At 47.2% G+C, this 25,247-nt stretch overlaps 1 protein-coding gene across 1 annotated transcript in view; it reads right to left on the bottom strand.

Annotated features, from left to right (window-relative positions):
- Positions 1 to 25,247, bottom strand: part of LOC307085651 (low-density lipoprotein receptor-related protein 8-like) — a gene marked incomplete at both ends in the record, with an annotated part of 84,095 nt that overhangs the window by 21,211 nt on the left and 37,637 nt on the right. Inside the window, 4 exons of the mRNA XM_079750517.1 lie at positions 3,755 to 3,877; positions 6,169 to 6,291; positions 8,300 to 8,695; positions 16,810 to 16,938. Of these exons, the coding sequence (XP_079606643.1) occupies positions 3,755 to 3,877; positions 6,169 to 6,291; positions 8,300 to 8,695; positions 16,810 to 16,938 (771 nt within the window). The remainder of the gene's footprint in view (positions 1 to 3,754; positions 3,878 to 6,168; positions 6,292 to 8,299; positions 8,696 to 16,809; positions 16,939 to 25,247) is intronic.

Below are 25,247 nucleotides of genomic sequence, written 5' to 3'. Positions count from 1 at the left end.
GTAAAACTGGCTGACACCGATAACCACCCGACCACTGACTGCAGGATTCCTAGCGCGACATAGGTCTCACATTAAGGTGACCTTAATTAAGACTAAGACCAAGCTTTCCCTCTCTGCGGCTCATTAGCCCCGCAGAAGATACAAAAAGGTCAGCAGGAGTTTCTACTCATTAGACAAACGCAGCGCTGGCACATCAGTCACTGATCGCCTCAGCATTACTCCATGGCACCACTCCTACTGCATCGGGGTAATGTCTGTCCTACATTTAAATGATAATAATAATAATAATAATAATAATAGAGTGTATTTCAATGCATGCAACACTGTGGTTTTGTTTTGTAATCAGCTGTGTTTAATGATGAAATCTTTGCATGTTGCATCTTTACACTCCACCACTGGAATAATACATGAATGAGTCCAAAATTAAAGAGTTATTGCGATGGATGTCCTTTTGGGTCAACGCTCATCTCAGAAACCAGAGTTGCGTTTTCCTTCTTGCAGAGGGGCTCTTGGGAGAGAAGTGCTCTGGGGTTGCACTGTAAGCAGGAGCTCTGAAGGGGAACAGCTCAGGTGAATCGGACTTTTTAGGTATTCAAAAGAGCAATTCGTGTTCAGTGAATCTGACCTCATGGTGGTGAGGTCAGAAAATGTACTTAGTTTGACTGTTTCTTTTACTTTCAGTTCCTCTCTTTGCTAATCTAACCTCATCTCTCCGCGGCGATAGTGGCTTTGAGTAAACAGCAATAAATATGCATCATCTCTCTGTATGTCCAGTGACCACTATGGGAGCGTTTGTTTTGTTGACACACACAGCACCCCGGGGAGGCGTTGGGTAAAATCCTAACAGCTTTTCAGACGGCTTCTCGTGATTTAGAGGTCACTCGACAGATCCCCTGGGCAAGCAAACATCACAATTCACTCTGCTTCTGCTTCTCACACACAGTCACTCACACACACATACACACAGACACAAACACACACACAACCGCAAACACCCACACACACACAAGGTGACTGTTTTGCTCTCAGCTACAGTGACCTTTGAAATCAGAGGCAAGGTCATTCTTGTTAGTATTAAGAGGAAACGGGAGCATTCAAGTTAAGGTTGGAAAAAGCATTTGAACAAACTATAGCAACTTTCGTTAAGTGCTGTAACCCTAATAAAAGGCATGACTACAAGAACTGCTGGAAGGAATAAGGGAAAGAATGATGGGCAAGGTTTCTATTGTTGTCACGCAGCACAGAGAAGGAATGGAGGAAGAAGGGGGAAAATAGAGGAGGCATGAAATAATTTCCCCTGCAAATAACCTCCAAACATTACGCTCGCTATCGCCTCAGCTGAGTAGGAGTGAGTTATTTTTACTCAGCGCCACAACCGATGTTTGCGTGGCTGTGTGTATGTGTGAGATGTGTACGTGGGAGACGTGTCGGTGTGTGTGTGTGATGTGTACGTGTGTGTGTGAGATGTGTGTGTGAGATGTGTGTATGTGATGTGTACGTGTGAGACGTGTACGTGTGGTGTGTGTGATGTGTACGTGTGTGTGTGAGTGATGTGTACGTGTGTGTGAGATGTGTGTGTGATGTGTAGGTGTGTGTGTGTGATGTGTGTGTGTGATGTGTACGTGTGAGACGTGTAGGTGTGTGTGTGTGATGTGTGTGTGTGATGTGTAGGTGTGTGTGTGTGTGATGTGTGTGTGTGATGTGTACGTGTGAGACGTGTAGGTGTGTGTGTGTGATGTGTGTGTGTGATGTGTACGTGTGTGTGTGAGATGTGTGTGTGAGATGTGTGTGTGAGATATGTGTGTGAGCTGTAGTGTGTGTGTGATGTGTGTGTGTGATGTGTACGTGTGTGTGTGAGATGTGTGTGTGAGATGTGTGTGTGAGATGTGTGTGTGTGATGTGTGTGTGTGTGATGTATGATATGGGCTGAGGCGCTGAGCAGCAGGGTGCTGGCGGAGCGGCGAGAGCCTCTCTCTGCCCTGCAGTCTCCCCAGACACCTGATCACCTGCCTGGGATGAATAAAAACACTCTTCTGTTTGTGTTTGGAGCTGTGTGTGTGTGTGTGTAGCTGTGTGTGTGTGTAGCTCTGTGTGTGTAGCTCTGTGTGTGTAGCTGTGTGTGTCTGTGTGTGTGTGTGTGTGTGTGTGTGTGTGTGTGTGTGTGTGTGTGTGTGTGTGTGTGTGTGTGTGTGTGTGTGTGTGTGTGTGTGTGTGTGTGGGAAGGTGGGTCTGTCGGGGGGGGAGGTGTGTGACATGGAATAATGTAAGTGTAGAGAGCGCTGCGCGCCGAGTCAAGACAGATAGTGGGCCGTCCGCCTCCGAGCTCTGTAGTCACTGAGTGTAAGATCAAAGTGGGGGGAGGCGGACGAGGTCGGACTAGCAACGAGGGACTGGAGGAGAAAGTAAAAAGAACTGATACAGAAAGTGAAAGTAAAAGAAACAAAAGGGTGAGAGGGACGGCATGAGAGGTGTATAAGTCGTAGTATTTACCCTTTGAAAGGGATGAGCACAAACGAACATGACTCCCGTAATCAACAGAGCCTGCTTCTAATTACAGAAGGCTTCTTTGAAATGCACGGCGCCACAAAGAGAGCGTCTTTGAGCTTGCGGGGGGGGGGGGGGGGGGGCACCATTACGGCTGCTGCATGAGCCCCTGAATTCATCGACAGTTACACTCTCGTTAAATGAGGCTGAGGCAAAAGGAACACACCCACACACACACAGACACACACTTTTTGGCAAAAGCACAAGTTCAGTAATTGGCAGGTTAGACGGCGGTTTCCAGTGGATGTTAAATCGCTACAGGAGGGAAGAGCAGGGAGGGGGAGGAGGACTGCTGGACCAGCAGAACACCATACATAATGCAATCGATAAACTCTTTAAAGTTCAAAGGGGTTTATTTTTATAATCTTCAAACGTCATGCACCAGGGGTATGTGAAATGGAATGAGAGTGTGTGTGTGTGTGTGTGTGTGTGTGTGTGTGTGTGTGTGTGTGTGTGTGTGTGTGTGTGTGTGTGTGTGTGTGTGTGTGTGTGTGTGTGTGTGTGTGCGTGCGTGCGTGCGTGCGTGCGTGCGTGCGTGCGTGCGTGCGTGCGTGCGTGCGTGCGTGCGTGCGTGTGTGCATGTCAGTGTAGAGTATGCCAGTGTGTGTGTATGTGTGTGTGCATGTCAGTGTAGAGTATGCCAGTGTGTGTGTATGTGTGTGCAGCGTGTGTGTGTGTGTGTGTGTGTCAGCTTGTGTGTGTGTGTGTGTGTGTGTGTGTATGTCAGTGTAGAGTATGCCAGTGTGTGTGTGTGTGTGTATGTCAGTGTAGAGTATGCCAGTGTGTGTATGTGTGTGTGTGTGTGTGTGTGTGTGTGTGTGTGTGTGTGTGTGTGTGTGTGTGTGTGTGTGTGTGTGTGTGTCAGCTTGTGTGTGTGTGTGTGTGTGTGTGTGTGTCAGCTTGTGTGTGTGTGTGTGTGTGTGTATGTGTATGTGTGTGTGTCAGTGTTTGTCAGTGTGTGTGCGAGCTTCAGATAGAGCAAGAGGAAATGAAACTTTACGTTTCCCAGGGCAATTATCGAAGGTCTTTTGAATTGAATGGACAGAGCAAGAGAGAGCGAGTGAATGGCACAGAGAGAGAGACATGGAGAGAGAGAAAGGCATGGAGAGAGAGAGACATGGAGAGAGAGAGAGACATGGAGAGAGAGACATGGAGAGAGAGAGACATGGAGAGAGAGAGAGACATGGAGAGAGACAGTGAGGCCACTCACCACACTCTTTCTTTGGCTCGTCTGAGCGGTCCTTGCAGTTCTTCACAGAGTCACACACCTTGCTGCTGTCGATGCACTCCCCGTTCTTACAGAGGAACTTCAGCGGACCCTCACACCTCGTGGCTGAAACACAACACACAGGACTAGTTAACACCTAGTCACAACACACAGGACTAGTTAACACCTAGTCACAACACACAGGACGAGTTAACACCTAGTCACAACACACAGGACTAGTTAACACCTAGTCACAACACACAGGACTAGTTAACACCTAGTCACAACACACAGGACTAGTTAACACATAGTCACAACACACAGGACGAGTTAACACCTAGTCACAACACACAGGACTAGTTAACATCTAGTCACAACACACAGGACTAGTTAACATCTAGTCACAACACACAGGACTAGTTAACATCTAGTCACAACACACAGGACTAGTTAACATCTAGTTACGACACACAGGACTAGTTAACATCTAGTCACAACACACAGGACGAGTTAACATTTAGTCACAAGATACAGGACTAGTTAACATCTAGTCACAACACACAGGACTAGTTAACATCTAGTCACAACACACAGGGCTAGTTAACATCTAGTCACAACACACAGGACTAGTTAACATCTAGTCACAACACACAGGGCTAGTTAACATCTAGTCACAACACACAGGACTAGTTAACATCTAGTCACTTAGTGGCTGCAACACAAGACACAGGACTAGTTAACATCTAGTCAGAAGATACAGGACTAGTTAACATCTAGTCAGAAGATACAGGACTAGTTAACATCTAGTCTGCAACACAAGACACAGGACTAGTTAACATCTAGTCCCTTAGTGGCATAACATGAGGCACAGGACTAGTTAACGTCTAGTCCCTTAGTGGCATAACATGAGGCACAGGACTGGTTAACGTCTAGTCCCTTAGTGGCATAACATGAGGCACAGGACTAGTTAACGTCTAGTCCCTTAGTGGCTGCAACACGTTTGACATGGCATCGTTTCTTTTGGTGTATGATCCAGTCATTAAGGGTTGGGTGGGGGGGGCGGGGGTAACCAGCTGAAGAAGGCCCTACAGGAAGCAGCAGATGATGAGAGAAGCAGAGCGCAACGTGAAACAAGAGAAAGTCCAAACAGGAAAACAAGTGGAATGCAAACTGTGTTTGGGTCGGCGTGTCCGTGTCTCACGCTGTCAAGCGGGGGTTGACGAGGCGTCTCTTTCTGTCTTTCTTTTACGTTTAAGAAACAGACAACGCTATCTCACGAGCCATCGCCTGCAGCCAGGGGCAGGGAGGAGGAGGAGAACGAGCACAGAACACAAGCTGGGGAGAGAGTCCAGAGCCGAGAAAGCGCTGACGTGTGTCGGCTGAGGGGAAACACAGAGTCAGTGGGTCTGTAACGATGAGTGACAGTCCGGGTGGTTGCCATGGCAACCATGGAGCCTCCACATCGCAAACATCGTGGCGCAAACTCGTAGCCGGGGGATCCTTATCGCAGAGAGGGCGGGACTTCCGGGTGTGCTTCGGAAGAAGGGATGTCCGGTTAGGTTCATAGGTTTAGCCGTGAGAGGGCGGGACTTCCGCTATCCGTTTACGTTAAAAGTTTTCGGATATTTCTTCAAACTCTTTGTCAAAAAAACACTAAATGTATTGTAGCTGTTCCTTGTTCTTCTGCTTATTTTTTTTCCGCTCTGGGTTAACCGGAGTACACCGCTCAACGAAGATGGCGTAAAATGCATTTCTGTGGACGGGGCCAACGCTAGAATCAGGGGAGATGTTAGACTCAATTAGGTGCCATTGCTGCTCGTCTCCAAAAATATTATACAAAACTAACTAAACTGTTGGGGGTTGATAGCATTTGGAAGGAGTCGAACGACCAATCGCCCTTCGACTTCGAAAAATACGCCTGTAACATATACAACCCAATGGTTGCCACAGATATAACCCAATCAAACAACCAACGTCCTGAACGTCTCCTTTGCCCCCTGAAGAGCAGACTGCAGACGTAACGAAGTGCAAAGCCTAATTGGATGGCCGCCCTCCTAAAGGTCAGATCCTCGTATCCCAGCTGCACTTCATGACCCACTCTGCCTACCGTATGCCTAATTATGATAATAATAACTTGAATTTAGGGGCGGCGGTAGCTCAGGAGGTAGAGCGGGTTGGTAACCTGAAGGTTGCTGGTTCGATCCCCGGCTCGAGTGTGGAGGTGTCCCTGAGCGAGACGCCTCACCCTGACTGCTGCTGAAGAGCTGGCTGTCGCCCTGCGGGGCTGACGCTGCCGTCGGCGTGCGGATGAGTGTCAGGCCATATTGGAGAGCGCTTTGAGTGGCCACTGGTTATGATGATAATGCATGGTATGAACGCAGTTAAGAGAGTGCATGCAGCGCCTTTCATCGGCCCACCGTTCACACAGCCGCTCTCGTCGCTGTGGTCGGGGCAGTCGTGGACCTTGTTGCACTGCTTGGTGCCGTGGATACAGGAGCCGTCGCCACACTGGAACTCATCTGGACGACACGTCAACAGGGCTGGAGGGGGGGCACACACACACACACACACACACACACACACACACAGTAATTAGGAAAATCAGTTGCCAAATCTAAAAGAACACACGCATTCGAATTACAACCCACACGCGCACACCCGCACGATACACATGCACACACATACACAATTTTCAACACAAACACACACATGCAGTAATTACAAATGATTTCTCAATATCCACATGCATATACACACAAACACATACTCACAGACACAAAAGCACGCACACATACAGTTTGATCAATTTGATACCTTCAACTTCCCAATGCAGATTAAGAAAAGCATTTAAAGTCCCGGCTTTAAACAATATTTTACTTTGTATTCCAGATCCCAACAGTGTAATCAATTCCTAGCAGGCAGCTGGTACAACCCGGAGCCAAACCATTTATCTCAGGGGCCCGTGATAAATTACTTTCAATATCCACAAAACTGAGGCCAGTGTAGGTGTTTATAGCGCCATTATGCCCCGACTGGTGGTTCCCCTGTAGGGAGGCGAAGGGTCCAGAACAGAGGGATGTAGATACGGCCGGCAGGGACAGCTCTCTACAGTTATCAGGCCACTGGCCACTGGAAGGACAGCCAGGATGAGCTCCACACCGGGCGGCTGCACCGTAGTAGTCCAGCGTGCGTGTGTGTGAGCGTGCATGTGATTGCTTTGTGTGTGTGTGTGAGTGTGAGGGTGAGTGTGTGTGTGTAACACCTATTGGTGCCAGGGTAGTGTGAGAGTGACAGGCTATAACAGAAGAGCTCTCTGTGGAGCCGCTCACTGTGATCCTGAAGGCCTCCTTCTTCCACTAACTACACCCTTGCTACGCTCTCTCCAAGGGCTTTCCAAATTGCCTTCAAGGACATTCATCTGTTGCCTAGCAACCCCTGGTCAACGGGACGGCCCTCGCCTTCCACCCCGCCAGACTCTGCCGCTCGCTACCTTCAGTAAAAGCAGCGATCCGATTGGCTGAATAAGCAATCAATCACCGCTTTCACTTCTGTTTTATGACGGGGTATAAACGAGAGAGTGAGAGCGGACGGGTTTGATGTTCTGCGCTGCCCATCATCTTTATAACGAACAAAGAGGAGACATCAAAGGCTTTGTGGAGAGGGGACAGAGCCAACCACCGGCCGGTAACCTTCTCCCCTTCCACGTGATTATGAGAAGAGCTGCTTTATCACCCTGCCTCCCTCTTCACACGAGTTCCCCGTCAGAAACCAGTCCTCAGAGGAGACGGAGACCACGAGGGCCAGCGGGGGGCAGAGAGGGGACGTGTGTGGGGGGCTGTCGGGTTGTTAACAGAGCAGAGGCTGAGAGTCACTGCGGTGTGTTCTGCGGAACAGGGAAATAGAATGACCCGTGTTGTGATACTCTCTGACCTCATTTGCATGCTGCAGTTAGATTACATCAGCAGGAGGTTGCAATGTGTGTGTGTGTGTGTGTGTGTGTGTGTGTGTGTGTGTGTGTGTGTGTGTGTGTGTGTGTGTGTGTGTGTGTGTGTGTGTGTGTGTGTGTGTGTGTGTGTGTGTGTGTGTGTGTGTGTGTGTGTGTGTGTGTGTGGTCAACCAGAATGAAAGAGTTGTGTCTATCGGGGTGGATCAAATCTGAGACCCGGTGAATCACAGATGAATCATTCATATCCAGAGAGTATATCCCATATGAATGTTTATGGAACATACATAATGCAAATAGATGTATCACAAAAACTACCCTAATGGACTATGGATGAGGATGCTGTAGTATGATCTATTAATAATATGGGTCATTATCAATATGATAGTGTCATCATTTGAAACGGGCGACCACCAATGGGCACTGTGGGTGGATTTTGAGCATTAAAGACGAATCTTTAGTTGCAAAAACACAAATAAAAAAACTACCAGTCTAGAACCCACGGGGAACTTCTAGAAAAACCTCCAAGAGAGGCGGACACAAAGAGATCGGAAGTTGACGAAAAACTCAAAAGACGAAACAAGCGAATACAAAAAGCGGCTCACGGCAGTCCAGCTCGTCCGACTTGTCCTTGCAGTCGGGGTCGCCGTCGCACTTCCACTCCAGGCGCACGCACTCCCCGTTGGCGCAGCGGAGCTCGCCGGCCGTGCAGTTGGCGCGGCGATGCGTGGGGTACGGGGCCCCGCCCCCCCCGCCGCCGCAGCGCGCCGGGCCCTCGTCGGAGCCGTCGGCACAGTCGGGGTCCCCGTCGCAGCTCCAGGCGAGCAGCACGCACTCGGTGCTGTTGCAGCGCAGGGAGTCCGGCCCGCAGGTCATCTGAGCCGCGCACTTCAGCTCGTCGGAGCCGTCGCCGCAGTCGTCGTCTCCGTCGCACACGTACACGGTCGCCAGGCACTTCCGGTTAGCGCACATGAACTCGCCGCGGGGGCAGGCCTGGGCGTCTGGGTGTAGGGTGGCGTAGGGGAGAGGGGGACGCAGAGAGATAATCGGTATGCTGTCATGTCGTTGGAATTCAAGTGTAATTCATGCTGCCTCACAGGACAACATTTAATTAAATGAAGCAGAATTTACACACAAAATAGCAAAAGCTTGTTTCTTAGGGGACTTACAGTGGATGATGTACTTTTAAAATGAATGCCTACAGGTTTGCTAAACGCAAAGACAACACAAAACAAATAACAAACCAAACCAACTGAAATAAATCCTGCTGAGGTTCCGGAAGAATCTTTTCTCTGTTTGTGTCTTAAATGAGAGCGTTCCGAAGGCCCAGGGCGGTCATTCCAGAAACAAACTAACTTAACATTTTAGTTTCCCTCAATTAAGCTGGAGCCTCAAGCAAATGGCTCTTGATGTGCTTGAATTGAAGTCATTTCTAAGTAGTCCGAGAGGGCTTCATTAGGGGAAGCGTAATTGGACGGTTTCCATTACGCCCGTCTCTCATTGGTTCAGACACGGCGCCACCCTGCTCCCCGTGCCCAGGTGAGGTGAAACAACAGCACGCCCGTCACCTCCTGCAGTTACACAGATCGGGATGGTTCAGGAGATGTCTTTGCTTCACAGCGAGCAGAGAAATATGAATCAGAATTTTATCAGTTATTATCAGCATGGAATAATGAGAACGAGATTGTGAGAGAGACCAACAGGTAAAGAGAAGAGAGAAAATATTGTAAGGAATCTGAAATATTGCGGCATGTGTATAGATGCTGCCATCAAATGTGTATGTTAGAACGCATATGTAATTATGTGTGCGCGCGTGTGTATGTGTGTGCATGTGCATCTGTGTGTGTTTCCACATGGAGGGAGTTGTGTTTTTCATTATTTCCAGATTAGGAGTTTTAGCCCCTGCAAAATATCTGAAACAGAATTAGATTCTGAAGAGAAAGATAGTACTAAAGGACATCACAGATTGCATCTTGGTATTTCTCTCTGCTAAACCCATTCTCTCTCTCTCTCTCTCTCTCTCTCTCTCTCTCTCTCTCTCTCTCTCTCTCTCTCTCTCTCTCTCTCTCTCTCTCTCTCTCTCTCTCTCTCTCTCTCTCTCTCTCTCTCTCTCTCTCTCTCTCTCTCTCTCTCTCTCTCTCTCTCTCTCTCTCAACTGTCAACCCAGCATCTTGACAATTTCCATGTCACGGTGCACATATCTGCTCTACAGGGTGAACAGGTGAATACATATTAGCTCTCTCTCTCTCTGACTGTCTCTACGCCAGTCTCTCTTTTGTCATCCTCATTCTCCAACCATCTCTGTCCTTTTCCCTTCATAACCCGGTGTGTGCAGGAAGGCTGTGGTTTAAATCATCCACCGCAGAGGAGGAAGACACAGAGAGGAGGAAGAGGAGGAGGGTGTTGGAGAGGAATACAATAACCCACAGGGAGCTCTGCCTCCCCTGCCCTTGGCTGAGCTGCCACAGCTCGCTGCTGTCTTCTGGACCACTCATCCTGACTCAGCATATGGGGGGGGGACAATAGGTCAACGAAGGCAGTGGCAGAGCAGCCGCCTGGCAAAAGTCAACTGTTTAGAAGAGCTACTGTGGACAGAGAGAGGGAATGGAGCGATAGTGTTTACTGGGTCTTTTTTTAGCAGAGATCTTTACCCAAAGCAACTGAAGTGAATTCAGATACATGTCATCAGGGAGCAGGCAGACAGCTGATGTTGAGGGGATCGAACCCAGTACGTTTTCGTCTGGGAGTCGACACCATGACCACACTATGCTCTCCACTAATGGCTTCTAATATAAATGATTGATTCTAGCCTAACCTTTTTTTGCATGCAAACAGCAACGTCTATGCTTAACATGCTAAATGGATTAGCGTAGCGAGTTAGCGTTGAGATATTATCAATAACAATTAAATGGAAATGTAGGCAGCGATTAACCACGCATTTAATAGGCCAGTGGTTGTATCTTAAGAAGCTGTGGAGAAATGATTTAAAGAAAAAAATTACAATGATGAAACAATACATCGGAAAGCCATCACAGTCAACTGTCTGAACGTACCCAGCTAGTGAACGTCACGACACATAATTTGTTAATTACAATCCCGCCGTACCGTATGTTCACCGGGCGGCTGGCCTCCTACATGCACAGCACACGCATCAGCGCTTCAAGCTTTACATTTCACGGTTGTTGGGGGGGGGTGACGTCATTAACATCGCCGAACGAAGGCAAGCGGGGAAGGGCTGGCAGTTCACGTTGAGCCCTGCTAAAGGGATTTTATTCATCTACGATATCACACCGTGTGCACTCTTTTATGTTCAGCCAGAGGTGAATAATTAAAGCGGGTAAACAGCCGAGACTGGGAGGAGCGGGCGATTAGAGATGTACATTAGTTTACCGGCTCGGAGATGCACTTTGTTTACACACGGCCGTACTCGCAACATTTAAGCACTCAGATTATTAGCCCAAAGGCTTTAAGGATATATTCTGTTCTGTACTTACAAGCACAGTGTTATGATTAATTATTTACCCTGGCTGTTTGTTACTGTTTAATCCGGCTGTTTTTCAATATATTTCCATTTGAGTTATTTAGCCGGGGATCAAAGTAGTGTTCAGAGAGTAATTATGACACATATTGAGCTAATTATATGTTGTGGTTGCAATCATAGGATTTACTGCCGTTCGGTTTGCTGTGTAGACAGATGTACTTATTTTAGTTTTTGTTAATGTGAGGTCAACGCAGTAAGCAGCAACATACAAGCTAAGCTGCTAGCCCCTTTGAACCAAGGGCTCCACGTTACTAAGCAACAAGCCGGGGGACACACAGCAGTGACCCACACTAACACACGTACGGTTTTGTCAAGCCCAACTAGGGGAGAAATATCAAAATATTCTTCACTGACAAAAACAGCAACCATGAAGGCCGGAGAACATAAGGACAGAAGATAAAACAAAATAAAAATCGACTAAATATTAATTGCTTTCTGGTTTCAGATGGGTCCAATTGACTTCTAAAAACCAAACGGGCTCCTTCCATCGGACCACAGGGAGAAGAGTACGCTGAATAAATGCACCCGAGGGGGCAAATTATTAGACTAAATTGTTTCCTTGTCTTGCGAGCAGCCAAGAAAAGCTAATGTTTGCATTAGCAAAATGAAATGAGAAGTAGTTTGCCTGTGGCAAAGTAACTATAATTGTGGAGAGGAGAGTCCGGTAGGGTAAAAAAAAAAGAAGTGTTGAAGGTATTTCTCGAAGCTTCAACGCTGCCGATGCACAGATTCAGCTCCACACAGGGAATACACCGCCTTCCCCGCTGGAATCCTTATCCAGGAGAAGTTGTGGTGCATCTAACGCTGTTGCTGATGCTGTCCAAACTTTTTTTGAATATGCGATGGGTAAACTAACAAGCACAAAGTCACACAAACAAACACACATCTCTAAACACTCCTTGCCAGAGATCAGCAGACAGGTTCCTTTCCAACACACAAGTCATTTAATTTACACTAAATACGTAAAATATTAGCAAGAGCTCTGACCTTACAAAACTTGCCTTTATATCCTTGCTTGCAGCTGGGCTACTCAACCTTAGCTGACGTGCTAATACATTTTCCCCATAGATGCCCCAGATACTACTTAATACATAATTCAACGTGTGGGATAACTCATTTAGCAGCGGTGCCTCAAACTGATTCACTAAGCGTGCAGCCTGTAATGGGCTTTGTTGCTACTAATACTGAATCACATGGGGGGTGGAGGGTGATAACGCAGTGAGGGATTCTGGGAGCCTAGCCACTTTGTTTGCCTTCCATGTTGGTGAAAACGTACAGCTGCTTTACAGAATTGTCAGCAAAAGAAAAGTGTAGAATTGGAGTGGTGCGTATGCAGAGAATGCCTTTAAAACCCTGAAAGAACCTTCCTTTGTTTAGTATGTTCCAACACATGGGGGGGGGGGGGTAGTGTAGTATCTTTTCCCAGATTTTTTAACTCCCAACAGGCAGGTTCTGTGTTAGATTGCCTATGTCTGTGGCCTCTATAAGAAGCTTTGACCTTGAGATAATTAGTAATTAATGAATCCTTAACACGTATCTCGTCTCTAAATCACTGTGGTGAAAGCATCCCCCTGTGTGATTGATGGCTCTGCCTTGAGGTCTGTTTCCCTATCACTGTGATAAAGTATACATACGCCATGTGCATCATGTTCCGTGAAGACAATGCTCTTTAAGCCCAGGATGGAGTCACACTAAACTAACTGTGATAAACAACCACTAGCGCAGAGACGACGAGGAACAGATGCTCATGTGTCAGAAGAATAAAAGGTTTTTAGATTAAGTTTGAAAACCTAAAACAATAGATTGAAGGATTATTTGGACCCACTGTCTGACTTGATAAACCCCATCTACAACTTAATGAAGAGAAAATGATTCTTTGTAATTATTGATAATCAATATCAATATATTTACACATCAAAACACCATTTAAAAGTCATATATATTGATAAGCCAAGCCGTCATGATTTTTGAATGGGGTTCAAATTTGCAATGTTATGGTAATGTTGTGGCTTGATTGACAAAGCTGTCAAAAAAGATGTCACTTCAAAATTCTAGATCCTTCTAAACCCTTCATCATTTCCTACATACATGTCCGTAGCCAGCTACGGGGTCGCCGAGGTGACCTCATAGCTGGTGAGATAAAAATAGAGTAGAGATAAAAATAAATGAGAAACTAATACAAGTGTAATCAGATGCTTAATTAAGTTGAGACTTAGTTACACTGTGTCCTCCACCGTTTGAGACATCTGTTGGTGTGTGCTAACAGACATCACAACATTGACAAAAGACAATGGTGCACTTGGCACAACCCCCCCCCTCACTATTCAAACGCCGGCCACGGCCCTACATATATATTTTCAGTTTTTTTTGGTAGATCTTGGTATACTATTGCATATACTGTATGTTATAGAAATGTGCTCTTGGATTCAGTCTTGAATTAATAAACAGGGCTACATCCTAGCGTATCACATTGTATATTATTATTACACAACAACACAATGTACAGGACATTCCCATGCAGCTGAGCAGGAGTGGAGACAGAGGGATTCAAGGACAGCCTTTGTGTTGGTAATGCTGTGAGTTCCATCTTCTACGGATCCCTCCTCCCCTATAGCCAAACAGACGCTAGCCAAGGGCTGCTACTAAGTGAATTCTGCTGCTGAAGTGTTGGCTAGGCAGCTTAGATAGCTGTTTTAACGCGTCTAGGTCGATGGGCAATTTCATCCCCGGCAAGCTGTCTACGTTTCAATACTGAGCTTCAGTGAAGGAGCGATTGGAAAGCCTGTGGCTGCGTCCCAATTAGCATTCTATAACACAGGCACACAGTCAGGCACACAGACAGGCACACAGTCAGACACACAGTCAGGCACACAGTCAGGGAAATCAATTGTTGTTGTGAGTGCAGAACTGAAATAGTTAGTGAATTTCGTGGACGATGTTGGTTTGTCTTCTGTGATTCACCCTACAGATACACGTCGGTGTTCTGTCACGACGAGTGTGACATGATGTAAAGTAGAATTTCATCAGATATTTAGAATTATTGAGTAGGGATTGCTCTGTGAACAATCGTTTGCAATGTAGAACTAGTGGTGGAGGTAGGATGAGCAACAAGAAAGTAGCTTGTGGATAATATGAATAATGCATACTGTCTAAGCAGAAGGCACTATGTGCCATGAGGCATTTGGAGGACAGGAAAGTAGTAGGCAGCAAAAATAATTAAATGACTGATTGAATTAAATAAATTGAATTAAATCAGTCAGGATTTGAACATGCACCCATCAACGTCACTCACCAGTCGTAGTTGTCAATAAGCCACTATTTTCATTTCCACTACTTCATAGAGAGCATCAAGATCAATGTGCCTTCATTACAGCTAACCCACCAAAGGTCAAGCTCCCTGTGTGTGTGTGTGTGTGTGTGTGTGTGTGTGTGAGAGTCTGTGTGTGTGTGTGTGTGAGAGTCTGTGTGTGTGTGTGTGTGATTCTGTGTGTGTGTCTGTGTGAGTCTGTGTGTGTGTCTGTGTGAGTCTGTGTGTGTGTCTGTGTGAGTCTGTGTGTCTGTCTGTGTGTGTGAGTCTGTCTGTCTGTCTGTCTGTCTGTCTGTCTGTCTGTCTGCCACCCACTGAGTCCCACTAACGTCTCCCCTAGGTGGCCTAGCCCCCCCCCCCACATCAACCAGCGACGTTCTCATGAAAGGAGGATTCCCGTCGGGCAGCCGGGGTCTCGATGGGACGGTGGGGAGGAGCCCCCGAGCTGAGCAGCTGTTAGAGCTAAAGGGAGCGCTGAAGCTTCACCTGGCGCCCCTTGAAACAGGCGGTCTACAAGCTAATTCATGCGCACGCTAAGACATTAGCTCATGCATTAGCTCATGCTACACCTTATGGTAGGTGCATGGAAGTGAGTTTCCAAATGAAATTATGTGTATCTCTCTAGTTTGACAGTTTCAAATGATGAGGGAACGGAAGTCAGATAATCTTCCTCCCATTCAAACCCGCAGAAGCCATTGTGCCCTCAGCCCCCTGAAAATAACTATGACTAAATAAAATGTATTTTTCTCGATAAAGTAACCTTGATGCATGAAAGTGTCAAAACTGCTTCGAAAATAGACTGAGCAAAAAAAAAACAAGAAGATACGCAATGGCACCTTCACCCAACAAGATATTGTTGTTCTCTGCGCTATGAAACCAGTTTTGTCACGTGCCAGAGAGCATAATCTTCAAAGTCTTAACATCGCATCCCTTCAGGGCCCACTGCCTCCATCATACCGCTTCAACAGGAGCACCGAGGGAGGGAGAGAGGGGAGGTGGAGAGAGAGAGAGGGGCGAGTTAGAGAGAGAGAGAGAGGGGAGTTAGAGAGAGAGAGAGAGAGAGGGGGGAGTTAGAGAGAGAGAGAGAGGAGAGTTAGAGAGAGAGAGGGGAGCTGGAGAGAGAGAGAGGGGCGAGTTAGAGAGAGAGAGAGAGGGGAGTTAGAGAGAGAGAGGGGAGCTGGAGAGAGAGAGAGGGGGGAGTTAGAGAGAGAGAGAGGGGAGTTAGAGAGAGAGAGGGGAGCTGGAGAGAGAGAGAGAGAGAGGGGAGTTAGAGAGGGAGAGAGAGGGGAGTTAGAGAGGGAGAGAGGGGAGCTGGAGAGAGAGAGAGGGGCGAGTTAGACAGAGAGAGAGGGAGAGAAAGAGAGAGGGGCGAGTTAGAGAGGGAGGGAGGGGGAGTTAGACAGACAGAGACGGAGAGAAAGAGAGGGAGAGAGAGGGGAGCTGGAGAGAGACAATAAGAGAAGGGAGAGAGAGAGTAAGAGAGACAGGGAGCGAGCGCCTAGGAGAGCGAGCCGTGAGAAGCAGGGGGAGTTTCAGAGAGAAAGAGAAACGAGGAAGCCAATTCTTCACGGGTGCTTTCGAAGTAGGGCAGGAGAGAGTCTTTTGTCGAATAGGGGCGGTGCTCGGGAGGGCGACTTCACATTAATGAGGTTCATGATTGGCTCCTCAGAGGGTGGGGCCATTATTCTGATGGGTCCCGTAACTGCTGCATTTGATAGGTGCAAAAAAAGAGTCCCTAAAAAAAAATCTTGTATTTTTCAAATGCCAGGGTAACAGTTTGATTACTTAAGATGCCACGACTCGGCAAGTATCCTCCTATGTATTGCTGTCAACAACAACATAATCCTCTAAAAACCATCATAAGTTCTGATAATGGATGTAAAACGTTTTGAACTGTAATGGAAAGTGTTTTTCAATCCACTGTAATGTATTCAGAGTGAAACAGAGGTACGGTTTTCCATCAACTGTAATGTATTCAGAATGGAAATGGTGTATGTTTTTTAATTCAACTGAAATCATTCTCGAAATAAGTAAGGTGTACGTTTTTACATCAACCTTAACGTATTCGGAACCAAAGAAGACATTTTCAATTCAACCACGGAAAAACTTTCTCCACAAAGCCATAACATGGATGATAATGATATAGAAGCAAGGAGAGGCTTTCAACAGGTGTCCTGTCGAGTTAACAATCGATGGTGATTTGGCCTCACCTCTTCATGCTCATTATAAAGGGGAGGAGCCAACGATCATTTATTCACACAACTCACCAGAAGCGCAGTCTTTCTCATCCGCGCCGTTCTCGCAGTCCTTCTCGCCGTCACATCTCCATGACAACAAGACACACTTGTTGGTAGAACCCCCGCAATCGAATTTCTCAGGAGGGCAGGTCTGTTTGCCTGTGGTTGGAGAGAAAGTGGGAGGGTAAGTATCTGCAGGAGTGAGTGAGTGAGTGATTGAGTGAGTGAGTGAGTGAGTGAGTGAGTGAGTGAGTGAGTGAGTGAGTGAGTGAGTGAGTGAGTGAGTGAGAGAAAGGGTGAGTGAGTGAGTGAGAGAAAGGGTGAGTGAGTGAGTGAGTGAGAGATAGCTCAAGAAAGAGAGAAAGAGAGAAAGATAGAGCAAGAAAGAGAAAATAGCAAAAAGCAAAAGCAAGGGATAGAGAGAGAACAAGAAAAAGAGAGAATATAGCAGAAAAGGGAAAGTAAAGATAGAATTTTTTCACAAGTTTACGAACCCTTAAAGACAATGGCGGCAAGAACAGCCATACCTAGGAGCTCACACTATGACGGAACACGTCCCATATCCCCTAAAGACACATTCCTGACCATCGGGCCGAACCGTCGCCATCCCAGCAGGACTATCAGACTAATCCAATCAGCTGTGACACCCATTAGCAGATCATGGAACACACAAGGAAACACAGGTTTGGCCGCCAATCAACCATCATAAAAACAACCTGGAGCCTTCTGCTGAAGTCCTGCCAATCTGTCCACGTGGAGACAGAGGGCTGGGGCCAGATGGAGTGTGTGTGTCTGTGTGTGTCCCTGGTTCTGCCTGTGTGTTTCTGTGTGTGTATGCCTCTGCACCTGTGTGTGTGTGCCTGTGCATGTACGTGTGAATTTGTGTGTGTGCGCGTCTGGGTGTGTCCCTGTTTCTACCTGTGTGATTTTGTGTGCGTGTTTTTTGTGTGTGTGGCATGTGTGTGTGTGTTTTAAGCAGCATTGTACATACAGTTGGTAACAATGTGTCTACACTGATGAGGCAAAACCCCTCCGACCCCCGACTCTGTATAGCTTCTGCTCGCCTTCACTTAACCTACTCCTCTCCCAATGCTCCCACATTACTCCACGTGCGCTGCTGCAATGCACAAACGTGCACTTTTACCAGGCACTGATTTATTCCGGCGCTGCCAACGTAACGTCGGACAGTCGAGCATGGTTCCGTGACGGTTGGGAACAGTCGCCACCGCGGGAATGTTTACGACGCCGGGACGATGGATCGACACCGAAGTGGAAATGGCATTGTGGGTAATTTCAACTGAAATGGGGAGGAGGAGGGAGGGACGTGCTAAATGATACGCAGGACAGTTCCTCATCTACACGCGCGCGCACCTTTGGGTAATGATGCATTCCAAAATAAATAATAAATCCATTTCAATTTTTCAATATCCAAGTCACACCGTGATGATAAGTCACAAATTATTTATTTTAAACATATAATTTGCATTTTGCATAAGCAGATACTTTATTCATCCCCTTGGGGAAATTCAGGATACTTTGATGATTAATATGTGGGCGGTCATTGATTTAAAATGACTTTGTATCAATCCAAATCTCTCCCTTTTGTCAAAGTAACCCAATAAGCCCAATACATCTGCAGATATAGTATACAGTGTCTGGGTTCTCAGCTATGGGGGATTGTTTGGCCTGTGTAGCGGGGAGTGGCAGGTGGCTGCAGAGTCATAGCCCTCATCCATGCTGAGAACTAGTCTTTTGAGAGGAGTTTGGCTGTGGGACTGTGGGAGACGCAGGCCTGTTGGGCCTGGGCTCAAAGCTGACAGGGGATCATTTCAGTATAACAGCGCACAGGACTCGGCCGCCCGGACCTGAAGGATGCAATGGCTCAGCGAATAGACCCACCGGTAGCGATCTGTATGGTTGTATTCACATTCATAACCATACCACCGGCAGAGAAGGAACCGCCGGTATTAGTGTGGGGAATACAACGGGGTTTTAGATCTTATGATTCTGGAGAAACGAGCCCGGTAGAGCACAAGAAATTAATTCTAGAAATTGGTTCAGGAGTTCAGGAGAAGGAGAAGATTAGAGAAGAGAGAAGGGAGGGAAGGGAAAAGCAGTAAAAAGCAATGAAAAACAAGTTGGAGGGGGAATTCAGTTAAATAATTGATTAAAACTCAGAACCAGAAGGGAAATAAAAGATTAGCACGAGTCAAGGGAAATAAAGAAAAGAAAAACTGTTGAGATGAGTTGAAGGCAGCAAATAAAATAAAAATTATCCTCCAACAACCTGACAGCTCGAGAAAATAAAAATGTCTCCTTCAATCAAATTCTGTGGAAGGGCCAAATAAACAAAAAAGAAACCAGACAGACGGACAGGAAGACGGAGGAGACGTGACTGTCGCCGAGAGCCGGAGAGAGGACCTGGCACATATGAGGGGTCCAACTGCCAAATGACCTTCCTCCATCTCTACCGGTACGCAAGAATCACAGGAATCGATACCGAGCGAAGATAGAGAGACGAGAAGGAGGAGGAGGAGGAGGAGGAGGAGGAGGAGGGATGGAGTAGAAGAGAGGAGAGGAAGGGAGGAAGGAGGAGGGAGGGACGAAGGAAGAAGAGGGGGGGAGGAGGGGAGAAGGAAGTCGGTGAAAAGGGATAAAGAGAGAAAAAGCTGTCCTATCTTGTTAATGGATGGCCCTTTGATGAAGCAAGAGCTCAATCTCTCTCTCTCTCCCTCCCTCCCTCTCTCTCTCTCTCCCTCCCTCTCTCCCTCTCTCCCTCTCCCTCCCTCTCTCCCCCTCCCTCTCTCTCCCTCCCTCTCTCCCTCCCTCCCTCCCTCCCTCCCTCTCCCTCCCTCTCTCTCCCTCCCTCTCTCTCCCTCCCTCTCCCTCTCTCCCTCTCCCTCCCTCCCTCTCTCCCTCTCCCTCCCTCTCCCTCTCTCTCCCTCCCTCTCGCTCTCTCCCTCTCTCCCTCTCCCTCTCGCTCCCTCCCTCCCTCTCTCCCTCCCTCTCCCTCCCTCTCTCTCTCTCTCTCCCTCCCTCCCTCCCCCTCTCCCTCTCTCCCTCTGTGCAGGGTAAGTGAATATCCCCGGTGGCCCGTCCCTCTGCTTGTCCATTCCTCAGCGTTGCGGTTATCGATCGGTCAACCTCTGATTTTATAAAGACGTAGCTAATGGGGTCTGGCGCGGGACGGCCACTATAATAGAAAGCAATTACACTGACTAACCCAGACCCAACATCCACACGTCATCTCCATTGTCTGGTGTGTACGTTCACCCCCCAACACCCCCCCCTGGTGTCTGTCTAGGAACGAATCCCCCTTTAGCGCTACGAGGGAATCTGACAGCATCACTTAGGCCTCATTTATACGTCTGTGCTGAATAGCCGTCGCGGGCACTGTGCGGGCACGGCCTGAGTACGACAGGGGTCTGTATGTCAGCAGAAAGCCGTCGCTGCTGTAGCTTCCATACACCTCTTCAAAAATGTAACCACACCTCAGGGAGCGGCATAACTGCTAGCGTCGTCAGAGAGACCCACGGCGGCAATTCAACGCTGACGTATAACTCATGCTTCTGCGTCGCCTCCTTAATGTCAACTCGCTGACATTAAAACGCTGCACTCTTTTTCTTGGCTCGTCATAATGTAATAATAATGAAGCGAAAGAGGGGGGAGGAGGAAGACAGGTCTGAGTCCTCATTCAATATACCCATTCAAGACAATAACTAAGGCAGCTGAAGCCGCTCTTATTTTTGCAATAACTGTCTCCTTTAAAATGGAGGCAATAACAGACATGGCTAATTTCGATGAATTTATTTGGCTCAAGAAAACCATCATAGATAGAAACAACTTAAGATTTCCCCCCGCCCGGAAACCAGGCTTCCACCAGCACTTGTCATCCGATCAGACCGCTGAGCATGGAGTGCTAAAGATTACAAAAATGCCTACCCCCCCCCCCCCCCCCCCCCCCGCCCCCCAATCTGTAATCCTAAACAGACTGGTGGTTATTAATTTCACGCATCATCTAACAACACAATGGCTTCTTGTTCCTCGTTTGTGTTCCCATGTGATTACACCCGGAGCCACTTGGTGAAACTTTGCTCCATCACAGCCTCATTTGTTTTAATAAAAAACTTTAATGAGTGCAATTACGAGGCGTGAGTAACGGCCACGTCACCGGTAGGTCTGCAAAGCCTAGCAGACATCTTGTTTTAACAAATGATCTCATTAGCGTCCGTGGCACTTCAAAAGAAGGCCTGTTAACCAGCTGGGTGGACACTACCTGGGTGGTGAGGCCAGCGGATGGATTTTAAAATGGTTTGTTTTGACTAATCACCCTCACGCCGTGTTAATATTCACCTGTCAGGGACAATGTAGAAAAGGCATGAGTCTCAATGAGAAGAGATGCATTGTACCGGACTACAGCGTCTTGGTAATATTCATCCTACGTCTTGCGTATGAAACGCTTTGCCCGTTTCAAACACACGATGTCTCCCATTAATGACAAATCTTTCACGATGAATAACTAAAGAAGGACCAAAACACCTTTAACATGTATATACAATCATAATGTCAGACATGTTAATAATATAATAACATGTCCTATTCTCCTATACTTCTAAAATCAGGAAAAAGGGACGTTGCGATGTGACGTCAGGATATGAAAGCCCTTCACCCCCTTTTAAAGTGTCTTTACGTCGGGTGAAGGGCTGAGGGTTGGGGTACCGAGCGATCTCTCTCCGACGATGAAATGGCATAACAAGGGGGGCTTGAAAGGAGGACGAGTCAAAGTGGGATTTATAGGGTCATTAAGTCCTGGCTCAAGAGACCCCGTCCCTCCCAGTGAATTATACATCCGGTACAGGGAGAGAGCGCACACACAGCAAGACGCAGGACGGTAATTATCAAAGTGCTTTTCTTAGTCGTGTTCTCTCCCCAGCCACCCTCCAGGTCTCTTGTCGAGGAAGAGGAAGAGTACATTCTGTCTGAGCTGCACCCAACCCCTCACTGTGTGAAGTAGTGCGTTCGTTATTTCCTGTTTTTGTATCAATCACGTTAATAATGTTGTTATCATCGAAGTAGATCAAAGCATGTGGGTCAGCCAAGCGCGTGGTGTGTTTGAGCCCTACTCTTTAGACTCCTTTAAAGCCACCTTTAAAAGGAATCTTTTTTAGCTGTGTTAGACTCAAGTTTCTTGTGTTGTTTCCCTTGTAAAATCAAAGAGAACAATTATGACGGAATGGTGTTAAAAAGGAAATAAAAATGCACTTAAGGCCGTGCGTTATGCCTTTTATACCCACAGGGCTAGATGAATAGCATCAAACTTTAAATCACCTTCAGCTAACGGGCATACGATAGCAGTGGATATCAGGGATCCTAAAAGTCAATATCACAAATCTCTTCCTCCAGAATCGATGGTATCTACGAGAGGTTTGTGAAAGCAGAACCCTTTCACCCCTCCTCCACCACTACCACTCTGGAAAACATATTTAATCCGCTTATCCATGACAATTAAATCAACACAAATGAAACCGACCATTGTTTTCCAAAGAGCACTTCAACTGGGTTGAAATGGGTTCTGCAGTCGAGTTAAACGAGGTTGACGTTGGTAAAGTGAGCATCCATTGCATAACATTCCACCAGAAAAAAACGATTTCCCCATAATTGAAAGCAGAAAATTATGAAGAATAGGCACCGTATTGATTCAACCTCTGCCGATACCACACCACACTGAGAGTAAGAAACAAAACTCCCATTAACGCGCCTTGTGTTGTAAACGTTAAAAGTGACTCGAACGTTGAACCAATGAGAATGCAGAAAAACAATGACTGCCTCTTGGGAAAGAGCGGGAAGAGACGCGTGCGTTGGGAGATGTTGTAGTCCGAAGCCTTCCTGAACACACATTCCATTTAGCCCCTCTGAGAGACACACTGTGTGCCCTCAATTTAAATGTTTAATATGCCACCGTGACGGTACTCCAGCGTGTAATAATGAACGCACGGAATGAGCCAGAAATATTCTGGCACGCATCTCTATGGATCTGAGTGCAAAGGTAATGTTCCTCTGTGGTGTGTGAGTGTGATGAGGAAAGGCCAGACATGGACAGGGATAGAAATTATGTGACTGTTTAAAATCTGTAACAGTGTGCAATATTGATTGAGAGAGAGAGAGATAGAAAGAGAGAGATGGAGGGATTTGGAGAGAGATAGCAACTAGAGAGAGAGATGTGGCAACAGATGCAGTCATATTAAGCCAGCATGTAATAGGAACATGTCTCGTGTTGTAATACATGCAAGTTAGTCCACATCAAGCAGAGCAGACAGATTCATTTGAATAGGTTTTAACGGTTTTAATGTTCTTAAGCAACAACACATCAACCGCTAACACAGGTGTTTTAAGCTTACATAACATATATATTCCTTGATACCTGTAATGTAAAGGGTCTTCGCTGACTGTTGGCAGAAAAGGTTTCTTTACATCATGTTGATGCTCATCATCTAGAGAAGCAGCAAAGACTAAGGATTGAATGCAGTGTCCCAGTAAGCTGTTTCTCGAGGGTCTACTGTCATTAGTACGACCATCTCCTTACAACACATACATACAACATAAAAAGCATGCGATTTCTCAGGGTAGTTCAGCATGTATGTTCAATTATAATTAGTTAATATCATTCATTCTTCTACATATTTTTTACATTCACATTTGAAGCATCTTTATTTTGGTTGCATAAAACAACATTTTGCAACATTCGATTGCACGCACATTTCTTAAACAACTATCTTAACAAATATAACTAACCCTTTAAAACTTTCAAAGCCCAAATCAGAACCTCATAGCCATCGCCCCACGGCCAACCCTGCTTAATCTGTCTCGTTAGGCGTTACAGGCCAGCCCACACCTCTCCTCATGTGTTAAGATTCCCCATCTGGAACCGATTCATTAAGCCTAGCAGAAACCCTAAAAGGTTGATCACTTTCATCAGGAAAACCCACCAGCACTTCAAACCGCCCCCCCCCCCCCCCCCCCGTCTCCCTCCCTAAGGAGCGGCTGCCAAAAAGGAATTACACAGTCCAACGAGGTTAATGACAAAGACCGAGTGACGAGGATGAGGTCTGGCAGCTTTCAGTCACGTAAAACGCGCCAGTTCACCTCCCCCCCGCGCGCTTTACCCTTCCTCTCGGTTCCTTCCTCTTCAGCCGTCAGTGACCCAGCAGAAGGTGCTGGGTGTCTGGCTGAGATCGAGCACCCGTCTGCGGTGACTGGCCCGCCTCTCAAGGCCGACTGGAGTCGGCCTTGAGAACCAATGGGGGCGTAACGCAGGTCCCCACCACCAGGGCGGCGCTGCTGAGGCCGTCCACAACTAAAGCCACTGTTAGAACCAATGGGGGCGTAACGCAGGTCCCCACCACCAGGGCGGCGCTGCTGAGGCCGTCCACAACTAAAGCCACTGTTAGAACCAATGGGGGCGTAACGCAGGTCCCCACCACCAGGGCGGCGCTGCTGAGGCCGTCCACAACTAAAGCCACTGTTAGAACCAATGGGGGCGTAACGCAGGTCCCCACCACCAGGGCGGCGCTGCTGAGGCCGTCCACAACTAAAGCCACTGTTAGAACCAATGGGGGCGTAACGCAGGTCCCCACCACCAGGGCGGCGCTGCTGAGGCCGTCCACAACTAAAGCCACTGTTAGAACCAATGGGGGCGTAACGCAGGTCCCCACCACCAGGGCGGCGCTGCTGAGGCCGTCCACAACTAAAGCCACTGTTAGAACCAATGGGGGTGTAACAACAGGTCCCCACCACCAGGGCGGCGCTGCTGAGGCCGTCCACAACTAAAGCCACTGTTAGAACCAATGGGGGCGTAACGCAGGTCCCCACCACCAGGGCGGCGCTGCTGAGGCCGTCCAGAACTAAAGCCACTCTGTTAGAACCAATGGGGGCGTAACGACAGGTCACCTCCAGCCGTAAGTACGACCTCCTGACACAAACGTTAATACGTTTAATACGTTGGTAAGAGTCGGTAGAATCAATGCCTTTACAGCCCACAGAGCTGGCTGGTTTAGGGGGAATACTGGCGTGCATTGCGGTACGTGTTAGATGACTACAGCGTGAATTAATCGGGGATTTCCATATAAATGACTTTCTGCCTCTCCTCTAGTCGATATCTATCTCGGCAAGTCGGGGCGCATAATCCTTCCGCTCATTTATCTGGAATTGGATTTATGTTCTATAGTTTAACAGTTAAATATATATAGTGTATTTAATTGCATATAAACTTCCAGATCTCACAGTGGCCTCTTTACATCGTGGTTTTAATTATTGAGTAGACTATATGCTATGATGTGTTTAAAGACAGATTTAAAATAAGCATATTTGAAACGATTACAGTATTTTTAATTGAATTGAACTATCAGCGTTGTACTTGACCTTTGTGTTTGGAGGACACCAGAATCTGTTTTTGATCTCAAGATGAGGAT

The sequence above is a fragment of the Pollachius pollachius genome (genome assembly GCF_949987615.1).
Source record: "Pollachius pollachius genome assembly, chromosome: 14".
Taxonomy (NCBI): domain Eukaryota; kingdom Metazoa; phylum Chordata; class Actinopteri; order Gadiformes; family Gadidae; genus Pollachius; species Pollachius pollachius.
This window is presented reverse-complemented; position numbering and strand designations above follow the sequence as displayed.